Source organism: Amblyraja radiata, chromosome 15, assembly GCF_010909765.2.
Source record: "Amblyraja radiata isolate CabotCenter1 chromosome 15, sAmbRad1.1.pri, whole genome shotgun sequence".
NCBI classification, from domain to species: domain Eukaryota; kingdom Metazoa; phylum Chordata; class Chondrichthyes; order Rajiformes; family Rajidae; genus Amblyraja; species Amblyraja radiata.
This window is the reverse complement of record NC_045970.1, coordinates 39,851,975-39,864,888: the sequence shown is the minus strand read 5'-3', so window position 1 is coordinate 39,864,888 and position 12,914 is coordinate 39,851,975. Positions and strand designations below refer to the sequence as shown.

The 12,914-nt window shown below is 49.9% G+C and overlaps 1 protein-coding gene across 5 annotated transcripts in view; it reads left to right on the top strand.

Annotated features, from left to right (window-relative positions):
* ldb1 (LIM domain binding 1) overlaps nucleotides 1–12,914 on the top strand; it is a 55,311-nt gene that overhangs the window by 21,898 nt on the left and 20,499 nt on the right. The window contains exon 1 of one of the 5 annotated variants that reach the window (XM_033034160.1): nucleotides 6,294–6,411. The exons of 3 other annotated variants lie outside the window; for them this stretch is intronic. In XM_033034160.1, coding sequence (XP_032890051.1) covers nucleotides 6,387–6,411 — 25 coding nt within the window. In that variant the 5' untranslated portion in view covers nucleotides 6,294–6,386. Of the gene's footprint in view, nucleotides 1–6,293; nucleotides 6,412–9,962; nucleotides 10,329–12,914 lie in introns of those variants that run through there. One more of the 5 variants, XM_033034162.1, reaches the window with a different exon arrangement.

Here is a 12,914-nt window from a genome sequence, read left to right as displayed (position 1 = left end):
TATATACACTGCCCTCCCAGTGGGACGGGGCTTCAAAGGGGCTTTATGCTTTCATATCATTACAAGAATGATCCCAGGAATGAGTATGTTAACCTATGATGGGCGTTTGACGGCACTGGGCCAGTACTCGCTGGAGTTTGGAAGAATGAGGGGGGAACCTCATTGAAACATACAGAATAGTGAAAGGCTTGGATAGAGTGGACGTGGAGAGGATGTTTCCACTACTGGGAGAGTCTAGGACTAGAGGTCATAGCCTCAGAATTAAAGGACGTTCTTTTAGGAAGATGAGGAGGAATTTCTTTAGTCAGAGGGTGGTGAATCTGTGGAATTCTTTGCCTCAGAAGGCTGTGGAGGCCGTCAGTGGATATTTTTAAGACGGGGATAGATAGATTCTTGATTAATACAGGTGTCAGAGGTTACGGGGTGAAGGCAAGAGAATGAGGTTAGGAGGAAGAGATAGATCAGCCATGATTGATTAGCGGAGTAGACTTGATGGGCCGAATCGCCTAATTCTACTATCACATGACCTTATCATCTCCTTAGAGGTATTACCTACAAGGAGAGGTTGGACAAACTTGGATTGTTTTCTCTGGAGGGTTAGAAGCTGAGGGGAGACCTGATATAAGTTTATTAAATTATGCGAGGTACAGGTAGGGTAGACAGTCAGAACCTTTTTCCCCTGGGTGGAAATGTCTAATACTAGAGGGTATAGGTTTTAGGTGAGGGGGGAAGAGTTTTTTTTACACCAAGCGCGCTGGGTGCCTGGAACACACTGCCAGGGATGGTGGTGGAGGCAGATATGACAGTGAAGTTTAGGAAGCTTTTAGATAGGCACATGGACCAAAGGGTCTGCTCCAATGCTGTCCGGAGTCAGAAGGGTCCCGACCCGAAGCGTCACCTCTCTATGTTCTCCAGAGATGTGTGTACACCTGGGTGGTGTGGGGGGGAGATGGGAAAGAGGGGATACAGAGGTATTATTTGAAATTAGAGAACTGAATGTTGATACCGTTGGGTAACCCGAGTAAAATATGAGGTGCTGTTCGTCCGGTTGCGTGTGGCCTCACTGTGTCACTGAGGGAGTCCCTGGCCAGAAAGGTCAGTGTGGGTAGACACAAAATGCTGGAGTAACTCAGCGGGACAGACAGCATCTCTGGAGAGAAGGAATGGGCGACGTTTCGGGTCGAGACCCTTCTTCAGACTGATGTCAGGGGAGGGGGCGGGACAAAGATAAAATGTAGTCGGAGGCAGTAAGACTGGTGGGGGAACTGGGAAGGGGATGGAGATGGAGAGAGAAAGCAAGGGCTATCTGAAGTTTCAGTGCGGGAACGAGAATGCCAGATCTGGCTGTTCAATGATGCACTCTGAGATTTGCAGAGAGCATCGAAAGCACAGGGGGGTTTATATAAAAACAAACTGCTTGGAAACACAAGTGTATCTTGGTTACAAACTTTGAAGAGGCACACGTGCGATTTTAAACAACGCATTTGTTGTTTTATGAAATTGTTGACTGCATCACAACTAGGTTTGGTAACAGCTCTGCCCAGGACCGTAATAAATTACAGAATTGAATTGAATACTTTATTGTCACATGTGTAAAGTCACAGTGAAATTCTTTGCTTGCAGACCCAAGGTATGCAAATAGTCGCCCATAAAGGGCACATAAGGAGTTGTGGATGTAGCCCAGTCCATCACACAGACCAGACTCCGCACCATCTACTCCATCTACACATCATGCTGCCTCGGGAAAGCAGCCGACATAATCAAGGACCATTCACACCCCGGCTATTCCCTCGTCTCCCCTCTCCCGTCGGGCAGAAGATACAAAAGCTTGAAAGCGCGTACCACCAGATTGAGGAACAACTTCTTCTACCTGTACGGTCATTCCATAAGCTAGGGTGTAGTCCTGATCTTCCAACCCATCTCATAGCGTACTTTGCGCTTTTTTTCTGTAGCTGTCACACTTTTGCGTTGTAACTTTACATTCTGCACTCTGGTATTTTTCCTTTAGCACTACCTGTTGTACGTGTACGGCTTGATCATACTCATGTGCGGTGTGATTTGGCTGGATAGCACGTAGACAAACATTTTTCCACTGCATCTCGGTGCACATATCAACCAATTCCTGCTGTCGAGGTGCCGTTGAGGAAACAGGTTCCATGTTCCAGGTTCCAGGTTCCAGGTGCAGTTTCTATGCGCGAGACGTACATGGAGAGACGCCACCTCTGACGAGGCAGTGCGTCCTGGCAACATACGTCTGGAGGCTCGAACTCCCAACCTCCTGAATGGGGTGATATTGTGACCCCTGCCAACCCCTCTCCCCCCCCTCCAAATCCCTAAACTAGTTGTCAGGAAACAGAGTTGAGGAGCTTTCTTCTATTTAATTTATTTATTGCTCTTTTTGGATGTGAGCAATATCTAACTTCTTTGAGGAGGGTGACAAAAATGCTGGAGGAACTCAGCGGGTGAGGCAGCATCTGTGGGAGCGAAGGAAATAGGCGATGTTTCGGGTCAAGACCCTTCTTCAGGTTGGTGAGTTGCCTGATTGAACCATGTAATGGGTAGCACCCTGGGGCAGCTGGTAGAGCTGCTGCTTCACAACGCCAGATACCCAGCTTCGCATTTGACCTCGCGGGCTGCCGGTGTGGAGCTTGCACGTTTAGTTTAGTTTAGAGATACTGTGAGGAAACAGACCCTTCAGCCCACCTTCATGCTGACCAGCAATCACCCGTCCACAGACTCTATCCTACACACACTTGGGACAATTTTATTTTTATTAAAGCCAATTAACCTATGAACCTGCATGTCTTTGGAATGTGGGAGGAAACCGGGAGATCCGGAGGAATCCCACGCGGTCACAGGGAGAACATGCAAACTCCGTACAGACAGCGCCCGCAGTCAGGGTCGAATGGGTGCTCCACTTTCCTCCCCCACCCCAAATACGTGCGGATTTGTAGGTTAATTGGCCTTTAAATTGCCCCTATTGTGTAGAGAGTGGATGAGAAAGTGGGATAACATAGAACTGGTGTCAATGGGTGTTCGATGGTCGGTGTGGAATCGATGGGCTGAAGGGCCTGTTTCCATGCTGTATCTCTAAACTAAACACTCCTGACCTGTCCCATATAGACATCAGGGGCTGAGTCTTGCTCGTCCCTTGTCTTGCAATGAAATGGCTTTGTGCGGGGACATTCTCCTGGGCTGCGTCACCCGCGAACACATGGCCTTCCCTTACACCACGCCTTCATCAGTAACTTTACACTGGCATCAAGCCGCTGCCTGACCTGCAGAGTATTTCCAGCATTTTCTACCTTTATTTCGAATTCCAAGTCTGTTTTATTTCACTCTGTTAGTTAGCACGGTCAAAGCCTGCCGTCTGCAATTTCTTTTCCCGAACATGCCTGTGGTTTCCTCCCTTGCCTGGGGTAAGAGTTGGGTTTCAAGGAGTGCGTTTTCGGAGGAGAGAGTCAGGAGGTTTAGGGAGGCAATTCCAGAGCTCGGGGACCCGGCAGCCGGAAACACAGCCGACACTGGTGGCACGGTTAAATCCGTGGGGCGGGAAGGGGTGAGGCTGGAATGACAGGATCAAAGATACTAGAGCAAGAGCTATGATCTTTGGACAGGATTGCAGAGGACTGGAGGGGAGCTGGGATGGAGGAGGTGGTAGAGAGAGGCAGCAGGGGGAGATATGAAACCAAATTTAAAACACAACGTGTAAATGGGGAGGGGTTGAAGAGATATGAAACTACATTTGAAACCCAACATGTAAATGGGGAGGGTTTGGAGTGATATGAAACTGAATTTAAAACTCAACGTGTAGGTGGGGCAGCATTGCTAGCAGAGGATTGATATTTCCTGCATGGTGTGCTGTCGGCTGCTTCCCTCAGCTCCTGTGTCGGTGCATAAATCCTTGCGAGAGTGGAGGGGGGGGAGGGGAGAGCAACCAGGAATCCTTGCGACAAGCCGAGGGCAGCTGCCTGCTGTCTGTGGCAGTGAGGGCCGGCGCTTTCCCGTTTGTTGAGTTGAGGAATGCCACTGCTTGTGCCCTGGGCTGCAGCTTCCCATCTCACCCCACCACTGAGGGCAAACAAATCTTCGGCTCTAACACTCCTCCTCGCTTCAAGAGTGTTTTATTGTCATCTGTCCCAGAACGGAAACAATGACTTTCTTACTTGCAGCAGCACGACAGACATGTAAACACTGTAGGAAGGAACTGCAGGTGCTGGTTAAAACCAAAGGTAGATGACAAATTGCTGGAGTAACTCGGAGGGACAGGCAGCATCTCTGGACTGAAGGAATAGGTGACGGTCCGGGTTGAGACCCTTCTTCAGAATAAAAGAACGTCTGAAGAAGGGTCTCAAACAGAAACGTCATCCATTTCTTCGCTCCAGAGATGCTGCCTGTCCCGCTGAATTACTCTGGCATTTTGAGTCTATCTTAGATATGTAAACACAGTACTCTGTTAAACCGGCGCAGCGGTAGAGTTGCTGCCTCACAGCACCAGAGACTCGGGTTCGATCCTGTAACTGTGGGTTTTCTCCGGGTACTCCGGTTTCCTCCCACTTTCCAAAGACGTATAGCTTTTAGGAAAATTAGCTTCATTAGAAATTGTCCCAAGGTTGTATAGTGTGTGGTAGGTAATGCGATGTGGATCGTTGGTCGACAAGGACTTGGTGGGCAAAAGGACCTGTTTCCGCGCTGTATCTCTAAACTATGTTCAGTAGGTAGATACGTGTATGCATGCGTATAAACACACGCATACACGTAAATAAACAATAATAGTGCCAAGTCTAAAATAATGCCCTCCTCAACAAGTCCATATTTTGGAGCCGATTTGGAGATTGTTGTGTTTAGTAGCATGATGACGGTGGGGCAGTAGCTGCTCCTGAACCTGGATGTTACAGTTTGCAGGCTCCTGTACCTTCTTTCCAATGGCAGGAGTGAAATTCACAGGAAACAAGAATAAAAGGACGTACCTTTAGAAAGGAGATGAGGAGGAACCTATGTAGTCAGAGGGTGGTGAATCTGTGGAATTCATTGCCACACACAGCGGCAGTTTTGAAAGCTGAGATTGATAGGTTCTTGATCAGTAAAGGTATCAAAGTTTACTGGTTGAAGGCAGGAGAATAGGGTTAAGAGAGAAAGGTAGATCAGCCATGATCGAATGGCGGAGCAGATTCGATGGACCGAGGGTTTAAATCTGCTCCTATGTCTTATGAACATGACTTGCATGTTCATTAATCCATCAAAAGGGCACAAAGTGCTGCATTAACTCAGCGGGTCAGGCAGCAGCTCTGGAGAACAGGGATAGGTGCAGCCTCCCATGCACTAGCACCATCCTGCCCACTAGGGCCAATTCACAATTTAACTAAAGTCAATTAACCTGCAAACCTGCACATCTTTTGGGCGTGTGGGAGGAAATCGGAGTGCATTATTATCACATGTACCTCGGTGGTACCAGAGAAATTCTTTATTTTTGCATGTGACCCAGTAAAATCATGCAGCAGACCTCATCCAAGCAGTACATAAAGAGTCGCCACGTTTCTGGTGCCAACAAAGTTCCAAATGTTCATCAGCGGTGCAGCGGGTAGAGCTGCTGCCTCAAAGTGCCAAGGACCCAGGTTTGATCCTGACCTTGGGTGCTGTCTGTGAGGAGTTTGCACGTTTGCCCTGTGACCGCATAGGTTTCCTCCGGGTGCTCCGGTGTCCTCCCACATCCCAAAGATGTGTGTGTTTGTAGGTTAATTGGCTTCTATAAATTGTCCTCCTAGTATGTCGGGAGTGGATGAGAAAGTGTGATAACATAGAACTCGTGTATAAAATCGATGGTCGGTGTGGACTGTGGGCTCCTGTTTCCACGCTGTTTCTCTAAACTAAACTATTGGCTATTTTCCTCAGGTTAAGCTCACATGACCAGACCCTCTCGGTGCTGTGTGTGTGTGTGTGTGAGCGTGTGTGTGTGTGTGTGAGCGTGTGTGTGAGCGCGTGTGTGTGAGCGCGTGTGTGTGAGCGCGTGTGTGTGTGATCCAGCTGTTATCAGCAGCAGGCCAGCCGTTGCGGTTTTCCTGAGCCCTGCCTGGGGAGGGGCGAGCAGTTCCTGCCCCTTCCTTTCCTGCTAACTCACTCGTCCCCGCTGAAGGCCGATGCGCCCGATAACGCTGCTCCCTCCCTCGGGTTCGCCTCCCTGGACACTGGGTCCAATCCGCGGGGACATTCAGCCGCCCCTGTCTCTGACACCCCACCCACCCCGCTCCCTGCAGCCTGACACTGCGGCCGGCAGGCATCGTGTGTCCGGTGCTCAGTATCCATCCCCGACACGGCCACATCACACCACCTGCTCGTGGGAACTATACCCTGTGTTTGCTGAACAAAAAGGGGAGTCTGCTGGAGCGATGGAGGAGCAGTACGGAGCACAAGGTACGGGAGGGGCGGCACGGTGGCGCAGCGGTAGAGTTGCTACCTCAAAGCCACAGAGACCCGGGTTTGATCCTGACTACGGTTGCTGTCTGTACGGAGTTTGCACCTTCTCCCCGTGACCACATGGGTTTTCTCCGAGTGCTCCAGTTTCCTCCCACATCCCAAAGACGTGCGTGCAGGTTTGTAGGTTAATTGGCTTCTGTAAATTCAAAATCTTCCCTAGTGTGTGTCGCTGGTCGGCATGGACTAGATGGGCCCGTTTCCATGCTGTATCTCTAAAGTCTAAACTGTCCCCAAACTGCCTGCTTCCCCCTTCTGCGCCTTCACTCTGCTGCTGGTCCTGACCTCACCGTTCCTTGGTTCAGGCCTAGTTCACCTCGGAGTCAAGAGAGAGGTATCAGTACTGTTTTTTCAAGGTTTTAGAGACACAGCTCGGAAACAGGCCCTTCAACCCACGCCAACCATCGATCACCCATTGACACTAGTTCTATGTTATCCCACTTTCTCATCCACTCCCTACACACTGGTGGCAATTTACAAAGGGCCAATTAACCGACAAGCCCATGCAGGCACATCTTTGTGATGTGGGAGGAATCCGGAGCACCCGGAGGAAAGCCACACGGTCACAGGGAGAACGTGCAAACTCCACACATACAGGCAGACAGCACCCGATGTCAGCTGTGAGGCAGTGGCTCTACCAGCTGCGCCACTGTGCCACATGTACCGAGCTACAGTGAAACATTTTGTTTGCATGCTAACCAGTCAAATTAAACTGTATATGTGTACAAACATGCCACAAACAGATACCACAGACAGTGTAAAGAGAAAATGACCATGCAGAATATAGTGTTACAGTATTATAGGTCTGGGCTGCATCTACAACTCTGCAATTTCTTACGATCTTGGACGGATCTGTTCCCAAACCAGGCTGGGTGATGATCCTTTTTCTCCAGAGGTGCTGCCTGACCCACTGAGTTATTCCAGCACGTTGTGTCTATCCGTGATGCTCCCTACGGTGTAACTGTAGAAGTTGGTCAGTGATGTTGGAAACATGCCAAACTTCTTTCATCTGCTGAGGAAGTCGAGACGTTGCTGTGCCTTTTTGGTCACAGCTTTCGATGTGGCGGATGCTAGGATGAAGTGCGGGTGGATATTGATTGTGGGGTATGGGTTGCAGGCAGCACAATGTGATTTGTGGACACAAGGAACTGCAGATGCTGGAATCAAGTATAGAGCACAAAGTGCTGGAGTCACAGCGGTTCAGGCAGCATCTTTGGAGCACACGAGCGTGATGACGTGAAGAGTCTTGACCTGAAACGCCAACTCTCCATGTTCTCCTGACATGCTGCCTGACCCGCTGAGTTACTCCAGTACTTTGTATTCGATGCATGATGTGATTTGAGTTCAGTGTAGTTTATTGTCACATGTACCGAGGTACAGTGAAATGCTTTTGGTGCTAATCAGTCAGCGGAAAAACAATGCATTGTTACAAACGAGCCATTCACAGTGTACAGGTACATGATAAAGGGAATAATGTGAATAACGTATAGTGCAAGATAAAGTCAGTAAAGTCAGATCAAAGATAATCCAAGGATCCTCAACACGGTAGATAGTAGTTCAGGACTGCTCTCTAGGTGTGGTAAGATGGTTCAGTTGCAAATTGCACCGTGATTTGATCAGTGAGGGTGGGAGTCTGGAAAAATACCGGTTTTAGTGCCATGAAGTCATACAGCACAGAAAAAGGCCCTTTGGCCCAACTCGTCCATGCTGACCAAGATGCCGCATTTGCCCATGTTTGGCCCAGATCCCACTAAACCTTTCCTATCCGTGTACCTTTCCAAATGTATTTGAAATGCTCTTATTGTACCTGCTTCAAAGACCTCCTCTGGCTGCTCGTTCGATACACCCACTTTCTGTGTGAGAAAGTGAAGCAAAGTTCGATAACTACCACAGCTGCTTGCAGTTCAGGTCACATAACCAGCAGAAGGAACAGTAAGATCGTTCAGCCGAATAATCTTTCATGGTACGGTGATGAAGGAGAAAAATAAGAACAATTATCGTCTCCTGGTTGACATTGACATTTCAATTTTCCTTTGACCGCTTAGAGTCCCTACACCCACAGCTGGAAATATGAAACGGCAGTATCCCATAGTGGGATAAGCACATTCAGCCACGACTGAATGGTGGAGTAGACTCGATGGGCTGAATGGCATCATTCTGCTCTTGTGACATGAGCTTATTAATGCCCTGTGATGTACAAGACCGTGAATAGGGTAGAAGCTTGGATGGGTCATCTTGGTTGTCATTGATGAGTTGGGCCAAAGGGGAACTCTAGTACTTTTCTAAAGACAATGGTTTAATTCTCAGAGGCACAAGGAACTGCAGATGCTGGAATCTTGAGGAAAAACACAAAGTTTTGGAGGAACTCAGCGGGTCAGGTAGCATCTGTGGAGGGAATGGACAGACGACGTTTCAGGTCGGGACCCTTCTTCAGACTGATGGAGTGGGGGGGGAGGGGGGAGGAGAAAGCTGGAAAAGAGAGGTGGGGGTAGGACAAAGCCTGATGAGTGATAGGTGGATACAGGTGGGGGGGGCGGGTGGCTGATAGGCTGATGGGTGGAGAGAGTGACAAAGACGAGGTGAAAATGAGACAAAAGGGTGCAGGGCAAGTGTTGAGGCTGTGGTAGCGAGTCTGGGTCAGTACATGGTTGTAGAGGAGAGCAGCAGGAATCACAGAGGGGGGGGGGCAGTGAGAGAGTGTCTTACAGAACCTCAGTCAGAGAGAGGAGGAAAGCATCCTCAAGTTCTGAAGACTGGTCCCGACCCAAAACGTTGCCTGTCCATTCCCTCCACTGATGCTGCCTAACTCGCTGAGTTCCTCCAGCACTTTGTGTTTTACTCAAGATTCCAGCATCTGCAGTTGCTTGTGTCACCTCCCTGTTGTTCCTCATAGGATTTGGCTATGAGTGGTTATTAGAGTCGGTGATCAAAAAGCTCTTCCAAGAGGAAGATTTAAGGAGAAAAAAAAGACACAGCGCGCTGGAGTAACTCAGCGGGTCAGGCCGCATCCCTGGAGAACATGGATAGGTGACGTTTCGGGTCGGGACCCTTCTTCAGACCATAGGTTTCTCTCGATTGAAGGAGTGGGGGGGCACATAAACTAGAGGTCAAACCACACAGTGCCAGCGGCGAAGGGGTTAAAAGTGGGGGCTGATGAGGGGGCAGGGATTGGAGGAATGCAAGGATCACGGAGAGTTGGGGTGAGATACTGATGAGAGGGTGGGGGACAAGCTGAAACGAAGGCAAGGAGTGTGAAAACAGGACCTGCCCTCGCCGATGTGATGCTCCCAGTGTTATCTCTGCCCGTCTTTCTTTGTGCGGTGGGCCGGGAGGCAGCCTGTCTCCCCGGTGGAGAGGAGGGGGGAAGGGAAGGGAAGGGAAGCCAGAGAGTTGCGGGGAGGAGTAATGGGAGGGTTATCGAGAAGCCGGCTTCCCCAGGTCCCCCCCCCCCCGCCGGCGGTCTCACCCTATTGTCTGGCCAGGGGGGGTGTGGAAGGAGGAGTTGTTCAAGTGATTCAGTGCAAAGCAGGCCACACAACACCAACACACTTATATACACACACACTCTCTCACACACACACACACATACACACACAGTGCCGGCTCTCCACACTCTATTGTTGTTTTGCTGACAGCTGCCTGCCCCACAGCAGAACAAAAGGCACAGTGCTGCTAGACAGAGAGAAGGCAGGCATGCCAAGCCACCGCAGGCCTTTGTTTAGAAGGATTAATAAATAAATAAGAGTATATTGCTGAAGTGTTTGATTTTGAAAGTATTTGGGAGAGGGAGAGGGGGAGGGAATTCCCCAGCCTGTGAACCCTGGGTTTCCCCCCCGACTGGAACAGCTTCTGTGCAGGTAAAACAAAACCTCTTTTTATTCTTTCTTGTGGCCGTGTGCGTGAGTGCTCTATCCTGGCCTTCTCGGGACTTTTACTTCTTGTTAAGTTGCTGGCGGATTAGCAGCCTGCCTGCATGAGTGAGGCAGGCCCGAGCTGGTGGTGGGAGGGAGGGAGGGAGGGAGGGAGGGAAGGGTGATAGGTGGGCGAGTGGGAGGGAGGGAGGGGGGAGATCTCTCGTTGATGGTGTGAGGGGGAGAGAGGGGAAGGGAAGGGGTGGTCTCAGCATGTGAAGGCCAGGGCCTTGCAGAAAGCTTCCCCTCAACCTGAGACGTCTGTCCGACTCTCCTCCCAGTGAGGGAGGGAGAGAAGAGAAGGGAGCAGAGGGAAGAGAGCAGTGGGGGAAAGGGAGGAGAGGAGGGGGGTAGAGGGAGAAGGGGAGGGGGAGATAAAAGATTAATGAATAGCTCATCGAGGGGATTTGAGGAAGGACATTCTTGCTATTGATGGAGTGCAGCGTAGGTTCACCAGGTTAATTCCCGGGATGGCGGGACTGTCATATGACAAAAAAATGGAACGACTGGGGTTGTATGCACTAGAATTTAGTAGGATGAGAGCTGTTAGGGTTAGTGGATTCAAGGGATATGGTGAGAAGGCAGGAATGGGGTACTGATTGTGGATGATCAGCCATGATCACATTGAATGGCAGTGCAGGCTCAAAGGGCCAAATGGCCTACTCCTGCACCTATTTTCTATGTCTATATCTATCACCCACCGCCCTAACCCCCCACCCTCAACCCCACCCTCATTCCTTCTGCACTAAAGCTGTTTTAGTACTTCTGAGGTTGTCTGGGGTTAACATTTTACTGCGTTGGTTGTCGGCAAACTGTCTCACTGTGTTGTAAGAGGAGAGGGGCGGTGGGGTTAATGGACACACTGTGTCACAGCTCCAGAGATTCGGATTAGATCCTGACTACAGGTGCTGCCTGTGTGTGGAATTTGTATATTCTCCCTGTGACCATGTGGGTTTCCTCCGGGTGTTCCGGTTTGCTCCCACATCCCAAAAACGTGTGGTTCAGTGGGTTAATTGCTCTCTATATATTGCCCCTAGTGTGAAGGTTAGAACTGTCCGGAACAGGCCCTTCGGCCCACAATGTCCGTGCCGAACATGAGGCTGTTAAACTAATTTCCCCTGCCTGTACCCGATCCATATCCCTCCAATCCCTGCATAACCACATGTCTCTTAAATACCACTGCCTCCATCACCACCCGTGGCAGCACGTTCCACGCCCCCAGCACGCTCTGTGTAAAACACTTGCCTCACTTTAAACGTTGCAGGCTAGGACTTTATTCCTGGGAATGCAGGAGGCTGAGGGGTGATCTTGTAGAGGTGTATAAAATCATGAGGGGAATAGATAGGGTCAATGCACAGAGTCTTTTATCCAGAGTAGGGGAATCATGAACCAGAGGACATGGGTTTAAGGTGAGAAGGGAAAGATTTAATAGAAACCTGAGGGGTGACTTTTTCACACAGATGGTGGTGGATATATGGAACGAGCTGCCAGAGGAGGTAGTTGAGGCAGCTAGCAGAGCAACATCTAAAATACATTTGGACAGGTGCAAAGTCCTTGTTCATCTGTCTATGAACGTAAGCATGCAGGTACAGCAGGCAATGAAGAAAGCGAATGGCGTGTTGGCCTTTATAACAAGAGGAGTCAAGTATAGGAGCAAAGAGGTCCTTCGGCAGTTGTACAGGGCCCTGGTGAGACCACACCTGGAGTATTGTGTGCAGTTTTGGTCCCCTAATCTGAGGAAGGACATTTTTGCTATTGAGGGAGTGCAGCGTAGGTTTACAAGGTTAATTCCCGGGATGGCGGGACTGTCATATGCTGAGAGAATGGAGCGGCTGGGCTTGTACACTCTGGAGTCTAGAAGGATGAGAGGGGTTCTTATTGAAACATATAAGATTGTTAAGGGTTTGGACACGCTAGAGGCAGGAAACATGTTCCCGATGTTGGGGGAGTCCAGAACCAGGGGCCATAGTTTAAGAATAAGGGGTAAGCCATTTAGGACGGAGACGAGGAAACACTTTTTCTCACAGTGAGTTGTCTGTGGAATTTTTGATTCTGTGGAGGCTGGTTCTCTGGATACTTTCAAGAGAGAGCTAGATGGGGCTCTTAAAGATAGCGGAGTCAGGGGATATGGGGAGAAGGCAGGAACGGGGTACTGTTTGAGGATGATCAGCCATGATCACATTGAATGGAGGTGCTGGCTCGAAGGGCCGAATGGCCAACTCATGCGCCTATTGTCTATTGTCTAAGATAGGGGAGGTTTAGAGGGATACGGGCCACATGCGGGCAGGTGGGACTAGTGTACATGGGGCGGCATGGAGGAGTTGGGCCGAATGACTCTATGACTCCAACCCCTGCCAGATGGCCTACAGGGTAAGCTGCAGTATCCTCAGCTCCTGAAGTTCAAGACCCTCGGCCCTGACCGCACCTACAGCAGGTAGTGGCGTTGTCACTTGTGGAAGCTTGCTGCGCATAGATTGGCTGCCTGGCTTCCTACACCACAACACTCACTACACTCTGTTGTCGCCAATTCAC